General features: G+C 42.3%; 2 protein-coding genes across 5 annotated transcripts; one reads left to right on the top strand and one right to left on the bottom strand.

Moving 5' to 3' along the window:
• The first annotated feature begins 22 nt into the window (after positions 1–22).
• LOC119737016 (39S ribosomal protein L3, mitochondrial-like) lies at positions 23–9,468 on the top strand. Its single transcript, XM_038211079.1, has 8 exons — positions 23–148; positions 1,449–1,710; positions 2,679–2,783; positions 3,726–3,825; positions 4,736–4,796; positions 5,136–5,247; positions 5,984–6,061; positions 7,192–9,468. The coding sequence occupies exons 1-8, from the start codon at positions 66–68 to the stop codon at positions 7,429–7,431; spliced, it is 1,041 nt and encodes a 346-aa protein (XP_038067007.1). The 5' UTR covers positions 23–65; the 3' UTR covers positions 7,432–9,468.
• Positions 9,453–18,489, bottom strand: LOC119737013 (flavin-containing monooxygenase 5-like). Of its 4 annotated transcripts, none has more exons than XM_038211073.1 (4): positions 18,361–18,489; positions 14,601–14,738; positions 12,554–13,206; positions 9,453–12,320 (listed from the first exon to the last, which is right to left on the bottom strand). In XM_038211073.1, the coding sequence occupies exons 3-4, from the start codon at positions 13,175–13,177 to the stop codon at positions 11,355–11,357; spliced, it is 1,590 nt and encodes a 529-aa protein (XP_038067001.1). In that variant the 5' UTR covers positions 13,178–13,206; positions 14,601–14,738; positions 18,361–18,489; the 3' UTR covers positions 9,453–11,354. The 4 variants fall into 4 exon arrangements, with proteins under 4 accessions (XP_038067001.1, XP_038067003.1, XP_038067002.1 ...); XM_038211075.1 differs by lacking the exon at positions 18,361–18,489 and adding an exon at positions 17,496–17,542; XM_038211074.1 differs by lacking the exon at positions 18,361–18,489 and adding an exon at positions 17,149–17,297.
• Between the last annotated feature and the right edge of the window lie 566 nt (positions 18,490–19,055).

Genomic DNA, 19,055 nt, shown 5'->3' with positions numbered 1-19,055 from the left:
GTTGCACTGGTGATACACCTGTCCAATAGAATAAAACTATACATAATGTTTGCGGAATCCCAAAGATGGCGGCCCCCATGATCATCACGCGAGTAATACAACTCGGGTCGAAGAACTCGATTTTAAACATAACGGAAAGACTAACAAGGTTTGTACTCTTTCTCAATTACACTTCAGTTACTGTTACTGATTTTGTTCATTACTTAATTCCAAATAAATGTATTGCCATCATCCTGATCATATAAATCATAATGAAATATTCAGTTACAACTGACTGAGTGATGGGTGTCGGTCACTTCGCCCCATTTCTTGTTGCCCAATGTCACTTCGCCCCATCGCGCTTGCCATTTAACTTTGCCCCAGAATCAGAAGTATGTTGTTGACCATGTGTTAAACGTTACTGAAACGGCCGATCACACTAAGGTGAAGTAAAAAAACCAACATGTTTCTCGTCCCCGCCCGCTTCCTTTTTGGAGGCCGCCTGGATTTTTTTATTATTTTTTATTTTTGAAAAATGCAGTAAAAAAACACTGAAAAAGTCCACAAATTCATCGGAAGATAAATTGTAGACCAATACAAGTCTAAATGACACTGTAAATATGTTCAGTTCTCTTGTCTAACTTATCGTTCATTTTAAAAGTGTCTTTGAACAGTGGAAACACCAACAATTGCAGGAAATTTTTAAATGGCGGCCATCTTGAAACAAATAAAAAATAAAAAGCCCCGCTTCCTCCTTTTTTTTCGAAAACCCGGACGAGAAACATGTTTTTTTTGTTATTCGGCCTAAACGTGATTGGTCGTTTGCCTGTTTGCATTAGGGCTAGTGTACTATGTGCTGAATATATACCAAATATCCCAACATCGTAATTTTGGATCATTCATTGAATATCCAAATTTAGCATTTTGTGAGTCACTGAGCTGGTCTTGGGAGGATGACCCCCCTCCCCAACAAAAAATAATTTTAAAATCTGAGCACTGTTTATGAATGATAGTCAAATGTGCACAATTTCTGTGGGAAGTAAACATTTTTTGTAGCAAATACAATATGAGTTTTTTAAAATATACATTCAGCTGTATGGAATCCCATAACAATTTGTCGTGTCGGTGCAACAAGGTCGTATCTCCTAAAATGGGCGTTACGTGAAAAGCGAGTTTCAGAATGTCAAAAGGTCGTATCTCACTTAAAATAACCCGGATGTTCACAAAAAGTCAATGGACGTCGAGATACGACCTTGTTGCACGGAGCGTATTCGTGAAGATACAACTTTGTTGCAGGATGGAGTTACGACCTTGTTGCACTGATGCAACGAGTTGTACTTGTTTCTTTTTATTTGAAATTTTTTTGACTACCAAAGTGTTATGGAGGCATGGAGCTGTTAGCCTGGCACACTTCTGTGAACATACAAGTCTTTCTCATTTCACTAACACTCTTGTGCTTTCATCCTTAGAATATGTACCTGTGCAGTCCCGAGACGGACATATTACGACTATGATTATGACCACGATGTACCCAAGGACCTCCAAGATTTTGTCAACAAGTGGAGCAGGGTCAAGAACACCCTGGGGCCAAGCCCGCTGAAGGATGGTCCCTGGCCTCGCGAGGAGTGGGTACCAGGCCAGTCCAAGAGGTGCGGCCTGCTGGCAGTCAAGCTTGGCATGGTGCCAATGTGGACCAAATCGGGCAAGCGCCTGGCGGCTACTGCACTTCAGGTGAAGCTTTTATGGTTTGAAAAATGTTTTCCTAGGCGTTTTTTCAAGGAACCTTACTGAAACCTCCTACATTATGGAAATCATCAAGAACTCTTTGAAGGCACACTTTTTTTTGGCGCTCAGTAGAGTAAAAACAGTGTCAATATGACACAAACTTGCAGAGCAAATGTTGATACATAGTCTATTCGAATATTAAAACATGATCAATATCCAAGGATCAGTGTATTGATGTCAATATTATCCACAATATCACTAGTCAGCTAGTGTTACAAAGTACTGATTTCTATTTGATTTCTAATTTCTGTCATGTTGAGAACTATTAGACAGCATCACATTAAAACCTCAGGTATCAACAGCTCCTCCACCGATTTTTGTAGAGGTACCACAAATGTTAGAGGAACCCTTCTTTCTTAACCCTAACTCCCTAGGCCTTTTTGCTAGGATGCAGCCTCAATCCTGCAAAATCCTCCAATTGACCTCATGGTAAATATAATACAAGTTCAATCCTGCAAATTCCTCCATTATTTTTTGAATATGGTCCATGGAGGGGTGACCACTGCCTGAATCCTGTAAAATCCTGCGGCAGTGACTGTCGATATGTTGAGGCTTGGCCAGTGACATCCTGGAGCAGTACGGAGGATTTCAAGCATAATCCAGGCCTATATTTATGCATGGCTAAGCAAAAACAACACAAGGTCCGGCCCAAGATCTTGAAATAGTGCATCCTACGAAATCAGCAACGCACTTTTGCCATGTAACCCCAATCCTCCAAATTCCTTCATTTCTGGCAAAGAGGATTTTGAAGGATTCAGGGCCGTTGTACTTCAGAAAACCATAGTATTACCATTAGAACCTTGTATTTAATCCCTCAATCAATGTAAATCTCCCCCAAAGTTATGTGTAACCCAGTTAAATTAAAAAAAAAAATTACCAATCTTTTTTCTCTGTAATACTTTTCACTTCTACAGGTTCTGGAGAACAACGTTGTCCGATACGTTGCCCCTGAAGACAACACACTCAACCCAAAATATGGACGTCTTATAGTTGGTGCCAGAAATGCAGATCCATTAAAGGTACATACAAATCTGGCGGTGGCCATTTTCTGCGGTGGCACCATTGCTCATGCGAGTCACACTCAGTTAGTACACATGCATTCTAGGCTCCTTCGACCAAAAGGAATACCAAAATGCGCGTGCTTCGTCTTTAAGAACGCACGCAGCATGCGTGTCAGCGTGACACCGCTACGGTAAAAGCTTCTTATTCTGGTCGCCAGTTTCCACTTTATATGATATAAAATATGAACAAACATCCAGCTATTTGAAGAGTGAAAGGCATCCTTCTTTTTATTATGTAAAATGAGCCCAAGGCTTATTTCCCAAGATGGCCATTGGCTGTTTCTTTCAAGTTTCGCACCTTTACTTATCTGGACTTTGCTGATTTGGTATTTTCAGAGGCAGTTTCGAAATGTTTACAAAACGGAATGATCTGCAGTGAGAGGGACCTGATATTTTGATCCAAGGAAAATTATTCCCTTATGCTCAATTTCCAGACAGTAACTGAATAAAAACAAACTTTAATGCCTTAACACAACCCTGCTACTATTACTCTGTGAATATCGGAAGGCACTGTTTGAGAAATACCAACGTGATGTTGTCACACGTCATGAATATTTAATCTGTTCGCAAGTGTTTCCCTTGAGATTAGAGAAAGGCACTCTTCTAGACAGGGGTGTGAAATTTAGCTTTAAAGCTGATTTCAGCTTTTTTTGTTTTGGATTTCTGCTTTTTCCCCTCACTTGCTGTGTACAAAAGTATAGGAGATTTCAAAAGTTCAGCCTTTTCACACCTTTTTCAGCTGTTTTCAGCTATTTTTATCAGTGGTCACTCACACCCCAGTCTAGAACTATTGACATTATTATTTGAATATGCATCAGCTATGACAGTGCCTTTTGGATGTTCTCAATGAGTGTTTACTTGTTGTTACTTTGTTTCATCTGCTATTTTTTTCATCAACAGAAGCCCTTGTTGTACTCTGAGCAGTTCAAAGAGGTTGGGTTACCAGTGAAGGACAAACTGACCAACTTCAAAGTGACAGCCAACGCTAAGATCCAACCAGGTCAGTATACATGGGGGTTCCCCAAAACCTCTGCTTTGTCTCAGAAACCAAAGTCAAGTTCTCAGAAACCAAAGTCAAGTTGAGACATAATGCATGAATTCTCCTCTATCTCTGTCTGGCAAATACAACAAAGCCAACCCAACAGTCAAATTCAATCGATTGACTGTTTTAAACAGTTGAGTGCTCCCTTCTCACATAAAGCAGGACTGACTGGTTGTGATTGTGATGAAACCTGATAATAGCTTTGGCTGTAGAAGATTGAAAAGCCAGCTGGTGACTACCAGTCACCTGCTTTTGTCTGTTGATGGAATTTGACTAGTCACAGTGCCTATTGGACTGTTGGTGACTAGCCTACCTAAAAGGCATGGAAACAGGAAGGAGGATGAATTTTTGACTGTCTGTGACTGATCAAACAAAAGAAGGGTTAATAGTGTTTGGGCCCTTTCAAACAAATCTCTGTACTTGACCCAGGTGGAACCTGGTGGTTTTGGCAACCCTTTCACTCTAGCAAGAATCCAGAATAGCTTCTATATGGGTCCAGTGATCTACATGTGTGAAATCCAATTCTGGTCAGTACCAGGGTCGACAAAGGGTCAGGAAACTCTATCTGGTTGGAGAAACCAAAATCTATGGCCGACCTGTGTTACAAATGGATACAGCCCGTGTTCAATGAGACCAAGTTTTGCTAATGGTGGACCCTTGCCAATGCTTGTTGATTTCAACATGGGTAGACAATGTGATAGTGCGAAAAGTCATTTTGTGTGGTATGGAACAGAAAAAAACGAAGGACAGCTGATTAACTTGAAAGTCAGCCCAAAGCACCATCTACCACGTGTCTGTTGTTCATGCACGGAGTCCATAAGTGCTCACCTATCAGTCTCAATTCCAATTTGCTTTGCTGTTTATTCAGGATCACCACTGTACGCTGCTCATTTCAGGCCGGGCATGTACGTTGACTGCTGTGGCAGAACGTAAGTAACATTTGCGTCTCATTGCTGACTGTTAGAAAGCTATTGAATTGTTTTGACTTGTTCTTACCGTGACCAGAGTTTCTAAGGGCCAGGCACATGTGGTTTTGAAACCATGATGTGAGTAACTTGAGTCTTCTTTTTAAGTTACAATGCCTGACTTTTGATACAGAGTCTGAGTTTTCAAGTTTCTATCTTTATGAAGGATTCTACTATGAAAGATTTGGAACAAAAACCTGGCCTTTTTTCTTTTTTGCAGAAATTGTACATTTCAAGTAATTTCTAGCAATGTTTTAGTTATTTTAACTTTTTTGCTTGTCTTGTTTTACTGGTCTTGAACAGAATTGACAAAGGTTTCCAGGGTGTGATGAAACGCTGGGGGATGAAGGGCCAACCGGCCAGCCACGGAGCCACTAAGACACACCGAAAGATGGGGGCATCAGGGGGAGGAGGGGTGAGTAAAGGAACAGTTTTTTTCTCAGTCTAAGAGCCTTTGTTATTGTCCATTGGACTTGGATCTGGCCATTACGTTGACTGAAAGCCCACCCTCTGTCCAAAGTTTGCAATCAAGTAAGTTTGTGTAAAACAAAGAAAAGAAATGAGTGGTTTTTTAACATATTATTTGTTTTGTCTATTTATTTAATTTTTTAGGGGGGGGGTGGAGGGTGAGAGAAGAGAGTATTTTCATTGTAATGCATTCATATCTTCCATCTGTGTGACCCTGGTTATCAGTCTAACGTACATGTAGGCTGTTTTTCCATGATTCTGAAACGTTAGCAGAACTTAAGTTTTTTTAAGATGTCCTTTTTCTCTACAAGTGTGAGAATTTTCATGAAGCCTTTTTTGTCTTGATCAAAAAGATATGCACAGACATGTACTTTTAAAGAAAAAATATTTTTTTTATTATTATTAATTTTAAAGTTGAACGAAGAAATTGACTGGTTTGAACCTGCGAATCAGTCAATATCTTTGTTCAACTTTACAATTGTTTAAATGTACCTAGTCCATTTCCCGTTGTGGTTCATTTATTATTCTTATCACACACTGATGTTGCATTTTTCTGTTTCGCAGACAGAATTATATCTCTTCGACAGTCTTGTGACCTGAGTTTTTGTTTTGCACCAACATTAGTTCAAGTACATGTCTCTGAGTATGACTTAGTTTCATTTTACATTAATTTTTTATTTCAGAGTCCGGGAAGAATTTGGCCTGGCAAGAAGATGCCGGGTCACATGGGCAACAAAATGAGCTGGACGGTCGGACTTAAGGTCAGTGTGTTACCTACCCAGAAATGCCAATAAATTTGGTCTCCAACCTGCAAAAAGCTGTTAAATCAGCTCTGCTTATCCGTTGTGGTTGTAACTGACTGTGTGAGAAATAAATTAAATCACTGCGATGTAACCTTTGATAACTGAAGGTTTTGATGACCTGCCGGACATGAGACCGAGCGTTTGACCTTGCAGTTCTCATTGCGCAAAGCTAGCATGCCAGCACATTCCACACGATATAACAATTAACAATTACTGACGGGGGTGACGTGGGATATGACATTTTCAACACTGGAGGGGCGCATATAGCACCCAAGGCGAATCATCAAAGGCACAATCCCATCACCCATTTGTCGTACTATAACCATCATTCTGAAAAGGATCTGTTTATTATTGAATTTCTCTCCTACCACTCTAGCCTTGGTCAATGCTCTCGTCGTTATTCGTCCCGTACGCGGTCAATCGTCGGCATATATCCCCACGCGCTATGCACATGCATGTAAAAATACAGCGCAAACAGCGACCTCACGCGGCCACTATTTTTATGCAAATCAGTTGGAGACGATGTCGAGCCTTGGTTCAATCGTCGGCCAAAGCTTATGTTTTTCTTTACTTTGCGCTAGATATCCAGCGCACGACCTCGTATGCGAATACAGATAATGTAGGCGGGGCTAATATGTGGAGTGTCCAATCACACCTTGGTAAATCCGGACGTCATCAAATTATTTGCAGCTATTCCGCCTTTTGCGGACGTGACAGGAACCACAGTTTTTGTGCATTGGTGCCGTGTGCAGAGACACACAATGTGTTCGTGTATGGATTATGTACGGTGCCACGTTTCACTATGCAAGTTTCCACGCAACGATCGACCAATAAGAAAACGAAATTTAAGGTCAGCTAAGGCTATTAACATAATGAGCACCACCCCAAAAACCTCACATGGACGATTGAACCAAGGCTCGACATCGTCTCCAACTGATTTGCATAAAAATAGTGGCCGCGTGAGGTCGCTGTTCGCGCTGTATTTTTAAATGCATGTGCATAGCGCGTGAGGATATATGCCGACGATTGACCGCGTACGGGACGAATAACGACGAGAGCATTGACCAAGGCTACTACCACTCTCGCAGGTCTGGCGAGTCGACACAAAGCACAACATCCTTTACGTCGCCGGCTCCGTCGCCGGACGCAAGTACGGTTACATCAAGGTCATAGACAGCGTACTGCCCAAGAACAAGAAAGTCAAGGCCCCACCGCCGTTTCCCACGTTCTACGAGGACGAGGAACTCGAGGAAGAACTGTACGACGACGACATGTTCAACTTCAGCGATGCGAGTATCGAGTACCCAGAGGATGAGGCAGAAAGTTGAGGGTTACGGATTGTGACTTGTTTGGAAAACCAGAACTATGAAAGTTTGGAAAATTATGGATTTTTGCATCAGGATGATGACATTTCATGGAGAAGGATTTTCCTTGCACACAAGTGGAGTTATTTGAACTGCATGCTCAGTGTTGAGTAAAAGGCCAGTTCATACTGTGAACATTTTTAAAACGGAAAATTTGTACATCAAAAATAATACCATAATAGTTGACCTTATTAAAGTCACCTCGTTTTTGCTTCAATTGAGAACTCAAAGGCTTCATGAAAGCATAGAACACACAGTGCTGGTAATCAACGCTATGGGCTCCTTGCACAAGTACTCCATCAACGGCCAGAAAAGGAGAGTTGGGGGAGACCTAGACTGGTTCCCGATCCATCCACTGCGTATTTCGAATGTATCCAAAGTTATTGGAGGCGGGTTTTAGTCTCCGAGACCATCGCAAGTTGAATTCCAATGTATTCTCGCGCCAGCGACGCCCGACGCTCATGCAAAGACGTGGTCGCTATAGCTTTGGCACGTTCAAAAAGTTATGCATACTTCACGTGCAAACCGGTACAGTACAGAACGCTCACCCTGTGTGTCCCGTCCAGGGAGTTCTCAAAAGAGTTAAAAAAGCGCCCTCATTGGTTGGCATACGGAGCCCATACCAGTGGTTTGTAATGTTTGTGGAGATGACAATTTTGGAAGTAGTTTCGGAGTTGTGTGTACATTCTTTAACCCTAAAATTGCTAGCATCCACTGGAAACCCTTCAAGCATCTACCACTATCTGACTGTAACCCTCCCTATCCGGCTGGCCAATTCAACAAAGCCATTCCAGTAGCCAAAATCAATCAAGTGACTGTTTCAACAGTTAAGAGCTCCCTGTTTACAACAAAACAGGATTGACTGGCTGTGACTGTTTATGCAACTTGATACAGCTTTGCCTTGACTTTTGGAGATTGATAATCCAGCTGTACATGTACCTTCCAGTTACCTGCTTTTGTCTGTTGATGGTTTTTTTTATTCTAGTCGCATTGTTTACAAGAAATGTGATCCGACTGTTGGTGACTAGAGCCCGTGTATAAAGACACAGCAGGGGAACAGGATTGATTTTTAAGACTGTCTGTGACTGTTCAGAAAGCAGGAGGGTTTACGCAAAACTGACACATTGCGGGCGTACATGTATGCTCGGGTATGCAAATGAAATGAAGTGCGCCCAACCAATTTCTATATGCCCAAGTACCCCCTCGCTTGGTTCAATTGAGTTAGGAGGGACTCGTAAACAATGACGATAAGGGTCTGTGTCCATTCAGAATAAGATTAATTGTACACACATGTCCCCCTCACCAACAGAAATTCGGTTGAGTGGTAGCGCATTGCTATATCCTCATTACTCATCTCTCAAAGCACTGGTAGTACTCTGAAGTATGTATTTGAGACGGTCTTCAAATCCATCTGTGTGATGACAATACAGGACTTCACAAAGCCCGCCTCACCCAGACCTTCCTGAATGAAGATGGCTTGGCCTTGATGCAACACCCACCCTACTCACCATGCAGACCTAGCACCATGCAACATCTGGTTGCTTCCTAGGATTGATTTTTAACCTGTTAACCAGTCGACGCCGGGACTATTTTGACAAGAATGGAACGAGGCGCAAGATTATTTTTCACTCGACCTCAAGCCAGGCGGGTTGAAGCCATCACCCTCGGGCAGCGCACTTATATTTCTGGCCTTGCTCGCTATGAGTGGGTCGCTCCCTCTTTTAACTATTATCTGTCATCCGTTCCAAATACCCCAAAAGCTTTGCGTGGGTACACGTCATCTGGCGCGAATTGGTTAATATGAAAAATACAAGATCATAATTACATTGTATTTCACAAAATGTTTTTTTTTCTAACTCAGTGGTCTGATTAATGGTTATATGATAAATGAGTTCCATACTTTTTCATTGTCCACATGAATAGAATATTATTATTGTTTTTAGATTAAAACGGACAAAGTATTTCAGAGGCAACAAGTGAACATGATCATTTGGTCAGTAACAAAGGTTTACAGACAGTGTAATATGATTCTTTTCGAGATGTCGTTATCACATAATCACAGTAGCTTTACAAGTCTATCAACACCCCCCCCCTCCCCCCACATCACTACAATTGATAAACCCTCACTAGAAAAATCTTTATTTTTCGAATTATTCATAAAACTGTTATGTCCAAAACTTCTGGTGCATGAGTCAACAATCAACAGAACATAAAATGTGTATATAAACCCATTTTCATTAATCCTTTCAGGCACGACATCTCTGCGACAACAGAAACAAAACACATGATTTTCCACATAATACATTTTTGTAAAACAGAAAAGTGCATGAGTATAAGCTGCATTGATTATTCAAGTAATTCGTTACTTTTGAAGCACGAATCAACGGAGCATAACATTCATATCAATTTTCTTTAATCTTTTCAGGCACAAAATCTATGTGACATGCACATACATGTACATGTATATAAAACATAATTTCAAAACAAATTTTAAAAGTCACTTTGCAATATACATGTATAAATTACAAGCATAACATTTTAGAGAGCACATAAAAAAATCATTCCTGTTTAAAAATTTGCAGTTAGTACTTTTTTTTAATAGCTACCTTTCAGTTCATCAGGAATCCTAATTGCCTTTATTCAAGTCATTTGAAAAAACAACAACAACATGGTTTGCAACGGTTAATAAACTGGACGTCACAATTATTCGTTTCAGCAAAAATAATTTGTTGCAGCCATGTGGACTCACCAGTACTACTGGTACCTTAAACCAACTGTCACCTTAACGGATTCAAACACATTATTTGCATCCCAAGCCCCCTCCTTCCAAGTACCCATACTCCAATCTAGTACCCATACTCCAATCTAGTACCCATACTCCAATCTAGTACCCAATCCAATAATTTTGATGATATACACAAAACATTGTTGTAGTCATGATTCTGGCCAAAAGTAATTAAAACACAAATCCAGTTATACAAATAAGTAGGGATGAACAACAATAAAGTAATGCTTATTAGGCCATTCAACATTGATTTTTAGGTTTTCATCACTTCCGCCTCGATTTTCACTCCCTCGGTTTTTTTATATTTTATATTTTCTGAGTGTGTTTTTTTCCTAAAGAAAGAGTAGTTTCCAGACAAGTTTCTCACCAAATCCACAGGCACGGTCGCACTGATTTGCACGCAAACATTGTGCATGACATACTGAGGTGTTATGCATGCCATAGCCAGGCGATGTGGTATTGATACGACAACGCTCTCGGCACCATACTGTGAGCGCGTGTTGTACAGTACTCGTGGTCGTTAAGTTCTTAAAGTTCAATGTTTTACATATAGCTGGCAAGGGTAGGCCAATTGTTGTGTTGTTTCTTTGGACCCTGCATCATGCCTTTTGTAATCCCCCAGATTACACATGTTACATGTGGAGTAAAGGTTTTCAAGCCATGGTTTGGGATTAATGTCCCAAGGACGCTTTCCGTGAATGAACTGTACAACAGCTTTGCCGCAGGAATTTATATAATATAAAATATAAATTCCCTTCCCGACCAATTTTTTTTCAACCTTGAGTGATTAAAACCTAAAAACCAATGTTGATCAATGGCCTCATGTAAAAAGTTGATTTCAACAGTTTGTGACTTGTGAGGACATTACTACAAATCGGCAACACTTCAAACCACCCTAATTCGTGTATGTGTATCTGCCAAAGGTTTGATGCAATGTATTAAGTAGTCTCAATGGAACATCTGTTTTTTTAAATGACAGTGCATAAAACAAAGTTCACAAATGCCAGTTTCATACAGTCCTGATTAAACAGATTATCGACAATCTATAGGAGTGTTTGTAATGACCTGTCAATTTGGAAATATTTTCCCTTCTGTTCAAATGTTATAAGATAATAGATACAACAATGTAAATCAGAAGGAAAGCCAAACCAAGACGCAGTAGCAAAGATGCCCCTGACTTTTTCTCTTCGACAGCAGGGAGGCGTGTCTTCAGAGGTGCGTTGACCCTCTCCCACATGGTGTTAATGGCTTCCCTGGCTCCCGTCCACTTCCCTGGTCCCATCAAGCGGTACTGGTAAGGCAAGCAAGGCCCAAAGTAGCAACGGAGAGCCAGTGCCGGGTCAGACAGGAACAGCTTCAAGATATCAGGCTTGACACCGAACTCAATGGCGACGCAATCCATGTACTTGATCCAGTCCACCTGGATGGTGTGACGTTGGGATTTCACGTACCGCTTACTCATGTCGTCTTTCGCCTTCTTGATAGATGCTTCCATCTCTGGACGAGACGGAAGGCTTGCTTGGCCAGTGAAGACCTGGGCGGCCCATCGGCTCTGGAGCTCGGAGATTGGGTGAATGGCTCCCAGAGGTTGAACCAAACCAATGGTGCAGATGGTTGGGTGCTTCAGGTCAGCTGGAAAGACGTACTTGTACAGCGACACCTCATTCTTGATGACTTGGAAGGAAGGGCAGTCCATGAATGGATAGCTGAATGTGTACCCAGTGCCGAGGATGACGCAGTCGATGTTATCCTCAAAAGTCCCGTCCTCGAACTCGACCCCAGTTTCAGTGAAGCGGGCGACGTTGGGCTTGACGATCACTGCACCGCTTAGAATACGATTTGGGAGGTCATCGTTGACAAAGGGGTGGGCACGGAAAGGGTCATGTGCTGGCTGCAGTCCGTACTTGGCGTGATCAAATTTAGCCTGCAGCTTCCTCTTTACCATGGTGTTTTTAAAACTTGTGGGGAAAATGTCTACGAATCGATTTGCAACCACAATATCGATGGGATTGCCGTAATCACCCACACGATTGAGGATCCAAGTTCCACTCCTTGTACTCAGAAAGACCTGAAAGCAGGAAAAAAAAACATCAGATCGAATATTACTTGTCGAACGGAGGTTATAGAAATGTATTCAAATACTAACGAACAGTCCCTGAATGCTCTTTTCATGAGTCAACCTGCTACGAGTATATTACGTTTACATGCCCAACCCCAAATAGACCTTCCTGAAGTTGCCAAACTTCAAACTAAGAGTGCTTGTAGTTGCTTAATAACGAAGGGCGCTAATTTAGGAAATACCTTTGATGAGATACGGCCCAGTTCCACTGCTGCATCCCCTCCAGAGTTACCGATCCCGATGACGACAACTCGCTTGTCGATCAAATCATAGGGAGTTTTGTACTCGTGAGTGTGGAGTACCTTTCCCTGAAACTCCTTCAAGCCAGGGAAGTCGGGGATGTTGGGGGTTGTGTGATGCCCGGTGCAGATCATGACAGCATCAAAGTGATCAGTGGTACTCTCACCGCTGTCTCGATTCTTGGTGGTGACTTTCCATCGGCCAGTCGCGTCATAGTCGGCAGCCTGCGTGACCTTCTCAACCTCGGTGCGAAACTGGATGTGGCGTCTCAGATCGAAGTGGTCCACGTAGCTCAGGAAGTACTTCTCAATGTAGGAGTTGTGCATGTAGTTTGGGTACTCCTTGGGGATGGGGTAGTCGCTGTAGCACATCATTTCTTTGCTGGTGTTGATGATGGTGGACTTGAAGACGCAGCCTTGGCCGTCAACGTCTTCACGGTAAGCCCAGAGCCCACCAATCCGGCTCGATCTCTCAAAACACGTGACTTGGAGACCCTCATCCAAGCAGCACTTGATTGCTGTGATGCCACTGGCACCTGCTCCGATGATAGCTACCGTCTTACTCATTCTGGCTTCTTGAAATGTCCAAGTAATCTCTGAAATAGAAATAGAAATAGGAAGTCGACTGAAGCACAATTGCATGCAAGTTCCAGAACACTGTAATGGCAATCAATGTCCGCACTCTTACTTCATTGTCTTCGCTCCGAGAGACACTATCTGTACATTAATGCATGCTGTTTGGACATCAGCGGATTAAACCACCCATGTGATGGGCTCTTGACCAATAGGAACGGGTAAACTGTCTCAGGTATTTATGAATTATTTTAAGCCCAGCCTTTCATTAAATTAACAGACTGCCAGAGAGGGTTACGTCTGGATAGTCCGAAGTACCATTGGTCCGAAGTACCATTGGTCCGACGTCCCATTGATCCGAAGTCCCGCGTCAGACCAATGGGACGTTTATACCAATGGAACGAATAGAGCAATGGGCTGTCAGACCAATGGGACGTCGGACCAATGGGACGTCGGACCAATGGGACTTGGACCAATGGGACTTGGACCAATGGTACTTCTGACTATAGAGACGTCCCCGCCAGCGAGTACCCTTTCAACATCATTGTAATCCAAGTCGTATCGTTCCGTATTTAATTGTGGACACTCTTGATGTTCTGGATATTTCTGCTGGACCCGAGGGCCAGCCTGTTGTCCTCTACCATCTACCGACTGAGCACTGAGTCACTGAAATGTCCTAAATGACAACACAAGCGTCCAGCTTGACTTGGTACATGTAGGCCCTAAGCCTCTTGTACAAGGTATGCCCTTTAAAGGGAATACATATGTACAACATTTGCTTTAGCTGCAATTTTCGGAAATAAATGGATTTGGAGGATTAGTTTTGTTATAGCAAATATTGTTAAAATGCCCTGTTTCACGTTTTGGGCTCGTAGATGCTGGAGAAACCAAGAAAACCAATCATATTATTGTAGTCTGGTTCCCTGATTCCATTTAAGAAGAAACGGAGCAATTTATAGACTTTGGGAAATTGTAATAAGGTCAGAGACTCTGTCTAGCATGCTCGTGCCTTCACGGGTTTGTAATCAATTGCAAAGAAAATGCGGAATAACTAATTATGAAAAAGTAGGAGCACTTTTTTTTGAAAAAACGCCAGTTTTCTCCAACGCTGGTCGGCCGCCCAGCGCTGGAAAAATAAAAAAAATTCTTGAAAATGTCACCACACCAGGAGCCACAATTTTACAGGATGCTTTAGACTGCATTCCCTAACAATCCAGTAAAGTATTTTGTGAAAATTTGATCAATTTTGTTTTGTGTTGTTTGCAAATGTTGTATCTTCCATTTAATATGGGTCAAATTTACATGATGTATACGTAAACTCAAAAAGTTTACATCATGTGATGTGGCATTAAGGTGAAAAATGTAATGAAGCAATTGAATACTATTACTTTATTTGTAATTATAAGCTTAGTCTTACCTTTACAGCTCCTCTTCCAGGTACATGTACATGGACACTGTTATCCAAGTGTAAATGCAGGTCTGCGATATCAAATGACATTGCACAAGCAAACTGGTAGGTCGATCAAAGTCCAAAGATAACGGACGATAGGATTGTCTGTGGACAAAACACATCATACATGTGACTGAAGAAAATGAAACAGAACTGCATAGCACTGAAGATAGAAATGAGTTAAAGCAGTGCTCACCAGGAATATTCTAGCTGAATTTTCGGCCTGGCTACTAGGCCTTTATCGGAGCTGAGAGTTCCAACTCCCAGCTCGGATGAAGGCATAGTCAAGGCTGCCATAACGGCTGCCATAATGGTAGCCACGTCGTAAAGAAAAACCCCACATGCAAGTATTTTCTCCACAAATTGCATAATTAATATACTCTGTAGTGCACCTTTAAGTTAAACTTGACACCAACTTTGCTAAGGCCAAAAAAAAAAAGTCTCCGGTTTCTGGTATACGCGCGCGTCGCCGTAGCTGTGCGCGTCGGCAAAATGAAAAAGTTTTTTTTTCAATGAAAGATGATGTCTCAAAACCGCCAAACTCACTGGTTTGACTGGAATTCTGCTGCGCAATTTCAACGTGTTTTTAGATGGGGTTATGATCGAGAATAAGCTTGATATGTGGCCTCTCTGGACTCCCATATATTTGCACTAAGTTTAGTCGGGCACCATTTGCAGTCATCAGCCGACATTTGAAGCAAAAAAGTCGGGTAAAAAAAAAAAAAAAAGCCGCGTCGCCGCACCACTTTTTGGACAAGCTCCATACCAGAAACCAGAGACCTTTTTTTTTGGCCTCATGTACATGTATGTAAAATTTCACCGAAATGTGATTTCAGCAGTGTTGACGCCAACTCAATCTCAAGTTCATCTCCTTTATCATGTTTGCTTTGAAAATAGCCATTTTAATTATAATTTTGAACAGACTTAATTATCTTTTGTCAAAAAAACCTAAGTATTAGTCTCTGGCATATTGTAACAGTTCATGCCATATATGAGTTATTGCGGTTTTGCGCATTCATGGTGCGTCGCATTGATCGCAATCTCTGCAGATGCCAGTTTTCCAAAAAAGGAAGGACGACGAGGCCCTTTTTTTCTTTCACCAAAATGGCCACCTGACCCATTGTCAAAAATGACGAGCCGGGCTATTTTTCAAGTTGGTCGCCAGCTTTTTAAAAAAAATTGCCGCCACTTGGACTCAGGAAATGACATACCAGCTTTTTATGGGCTACAGGCAACAGACAAAGAGGCCAAAATGATGTCACTGTTTAAAATTTATCTTTTTTTCTTTTTTTTTCAATAAAAGAAAAGAAAAAGGACGCGGCCTCCAAAAAGGGCATCTGAAAAAGGGGGACTACCTTTTTATAGCTTTTAAAGAGGGTGAGTGTGCTTTTAAAGCGTAAACAAACTACAAACAAAGTATGTGAAAATAAAAACTTGACGCAGTTCTACATATTCAAGTAGGGCTAGGGGACCTACCCTGTTCCAAGTGTGCCCTTCAATTATGGAAGTAGTCCAGTGAATTGGCCACATTTATGGGGCTAATGCCTGCTACAGTAACACCCCCTCCCACCTTGACAGCAACCCCGCCTCCCTTCCAAGTTCCAACCCCTGCCCTTGCGCCCCAAGAAAAGATACGCCCTGCCTACTGCCTTGGCATGCTATATACTGGGTGAAATCTGTGGTGACTGCTCTATGTTCCGACACCCCTATGTTCCGACAACCTAGATTGTGTTACTCCCGGTTAGGGTTAGGGTTAGGGTTAGGAATAGGAATATGTGCAGTCGGAACATAGGGGTGTCGGAACATAGAGGTGTAACCAAATCTGTCCGTCCCGAATTATGATGTAATCGGATCTTCTCGTCATGTGGCCAGCTGCATGGGTCAGCTAGCAATATATACGCAAACGGCAAAGCAATCTCCAAATGTTACAATGCGTCATACTCATAGGGCTTACATATGTAGTACATGGAAATTAAGGATGGATTGATGAGTTTGAAAGCTATATCAACATGTTGGGAAAGATTCCCATATCTGGCCATCATTCGACACCCTGTGCACAAACCCTATATGAGACTGGTCTGAAAATAAGTGTTTTCTCATAATAGGCCTAGTTATTAAAATAGGGGGCCTACTTCAATATTTGTCCTGCTCAATTTGCCTTTTTTCATGTTTTTAGGACATATTAAGGAAATACACCCCTAAAATCTCTGGATACGCGGTTGGAATTACTGGAAAAAAAAGAAACAATTCAAGTCCATTGCCAGCTACGCGGTTACTGAGTGGGGGTCCACTATTTGAGAACGAAGCAACACAAAAGGAATGGGAGTTGCTGAAAAAAATTCCAAACCAACTACCCTGTCATGCCTGTTGCCGGCTACGCGGATACGGAGTGGAAGTCCCCTTAATATGCTTGAGAACGAAGCAACACAAAAGGAATGGCATGGGATTGGGACTCGGAGTTGCTGAAAAAATTGCAAGTCCAAACCAACTACCCTGTTGCCGGCTAGCTACCTACCATGCCTACGCGGATACGGAGTGGGAGTGCAGTGGATCATGACGCATAGTACATACATGTACAATTACAAGTAGCACCATGAGCACCGAGCATGCTGAGAAGATTTATTGAGGCATGAGGGCAATCAACCGTGACTCTGTAGCCGGTAACGAGGTGGATAGCCCGACTGCGTCTGGCCGTACAGTACTATCGCAAGCTCTGTAGTACGACGCTGAATGCTTCCCAAAAGACTGAATGTTTTTGGCCGCTGATGTAGCGATTTTGCTACATCTTTTGATCGAGATTATCTTTTCATCCAGGACAAAAATTTCCACATTTAAGGTTCTTAGTCGTAGAGCAACTCATACCTTTCCGAAAAAACGTTCTTTGGTCTCAATATTTTCATCCATCTGGCCAAAAGACGACTTTCAGTGATCATCTTCCACAAATATCGTCCCGAAAATGCTCCCCCATGCGATTTCAAAATGGCGGCCGCGCTGTAACTCATGAATATGCATGAAAAGTCTGTGACGTATGACCTCGTGTTTTTGGACGTGCGTGCGGCGGCGCCGTACGTACATATGTACATGTACATTACTTGTAGACAACAGCCCAGTACGTGCATGCACACCGCCGCGCGGACGTAAGTGTGCATGCACGTACTGGGCTGTTGTCTACAAGTAATGTACATGTACGTACATGTACGTACGGCGCCGCCGCACGCACGTCCAAAAACACGAGGTCATACGTCACAGACTTTTCATGCATATTCATGAGTTACAGCGCGGCCGCCATTTTGAAATCGCATGGGGGAGCATTTTCGGGACGATATTTGTGGAAGATGATCACTGAAAGTCGTTATTTGGCCAGATGGATGAAAATATTGAGACCAAAGAACGTTTTTTCGAAAAGGTACGAGTTGCTCTACGACTAAGAACCTTAACTGTGGAAATTTTTGTCCTGGATGAAAAGATAATCTCGATCAAAAGATGTAGCAAAATCGCTACATCAGCGGCCAAAAAAATTCAGTCTCTGTGGAAGCATTCAGCGTCTGGCCGTACTACAGAGCTTGCGATAGTACTGTACGGCCAGACGCAGTCGGGCTAGAGTGATATGTGATAGGTCACTGAACTCTGAAGGGAAAAATTAGTGATGGCCAGATATGGAAGTCTTTCCACATGTTGCTCCATAGATCATGCCTTCATAATCATGGTCAAATAAAAAAATAATTACCAAAGAGGCAGAGACGACGTTGCAAAAGTCTGTTTACGTTTGTCGCCAAAGAATTTTGTCGGCCGTCGTGCAAGCGCAAGCGGTATAAAACTAGGCGCAGCAGCGCCACCAAGTGCTCGTGATCAAGTAAGGTTGGACAACGTCTTCATGGCATGACTTGAGAGGATCCGTGACTGCATCATGTATGCATCATTTACAACGCGAACGCCAACCTCTAGGGTAGTGACCAAGCATGCGTTGTAAACTATCGCTGTCTCGCTGTCCGTCCGTTCCTGGCCCTGATGTTGACAAGCAAACATGCTGCGCAAAAAAATTTAAAAAATTAAAAATAGCTTATCTGCAAAAAGGCGATGATACCTAGCCCTGGTGGACTCCCTACGTTAGTCGTATTGCAATGAAGACTTCGTCCAACCTGGGCTAGATGATACCATGCATTATAACAACAAATTTCAAGAAGACGATGTCAAATTGTCAATTTGCCGTGGTGAACAAGATGTTTGGACAGGCCACACCAATACCTAGTCGAGTCGCGGCTCGAGCTCTTCCCACTGTCCCGAAAAAAACTTCATTCCTTTCACTTGTCTCGGTAAAATCTTCTGATAAGTCAGGAATTTTTTTTCTTCTGATGATGACGTTTTATTAAACCCAAAACTGTTTTTTTTTTTTTTTTTTGGGGGGGGGGGGGGAATTATAAC

The sequence above is a fragment of the Patiria miniata genome, unplaced genomic scaffold (genome assembly GCF_015706575.1).
Source record: "Patiria miniata isolate m_02_andy unplaced genomic scaffold, ASM1570657v1 HiC_scaffold_3, whole genome shotgun sequence".
Classification (NCBI taxonomy): domain Eukaryota; kingdom Metazoa; phylum Echinodermata; class Asteroidea; order Valvatida; family Asterinidae; genus Patiria; species Patiria miniata.
Note: the sequence above shows the minus strand (reverse complement) of the source record. Positions and strands in the feature narration are given on the sequence as shown.

Coding starts and splice junctions, on each gene's coding strand:
- LOC119737016 (XM_038211079.1), top strand. CDS start 66: ATGGCGGCCCCCATGATCATCACGCGAGTAATACAACTCGGGTCGAAG. Junction 149..1,448: donor ATAACGGAAAGACTAACAAG/GTTTGTACTCTT, acceptor TTTCATCCTTAG/AATATGTACCTGTGCAGTCC. Junction 2,784..3,725: donor GAAATGCAGATCCATTAAAG/GTACATACAAAT, acceptor TTTCATCAACAG/AAGCCCTTGTTGTACTCTGA.
- LOC119737013 (XM_038211073.1), bottom strand. CDS start 13,177: ATGAGTAAGACGGTAGCTATCATCGGAGCAGGTGCCAGTGGCATCACA. Junction 12,321..12,553: donor TGGGCCGTATCTCATCAAAG/GTATTTCCTAAA, acceptor TCCTGCTTTCAG/GTCTTTCTGAGTACAAGGAG.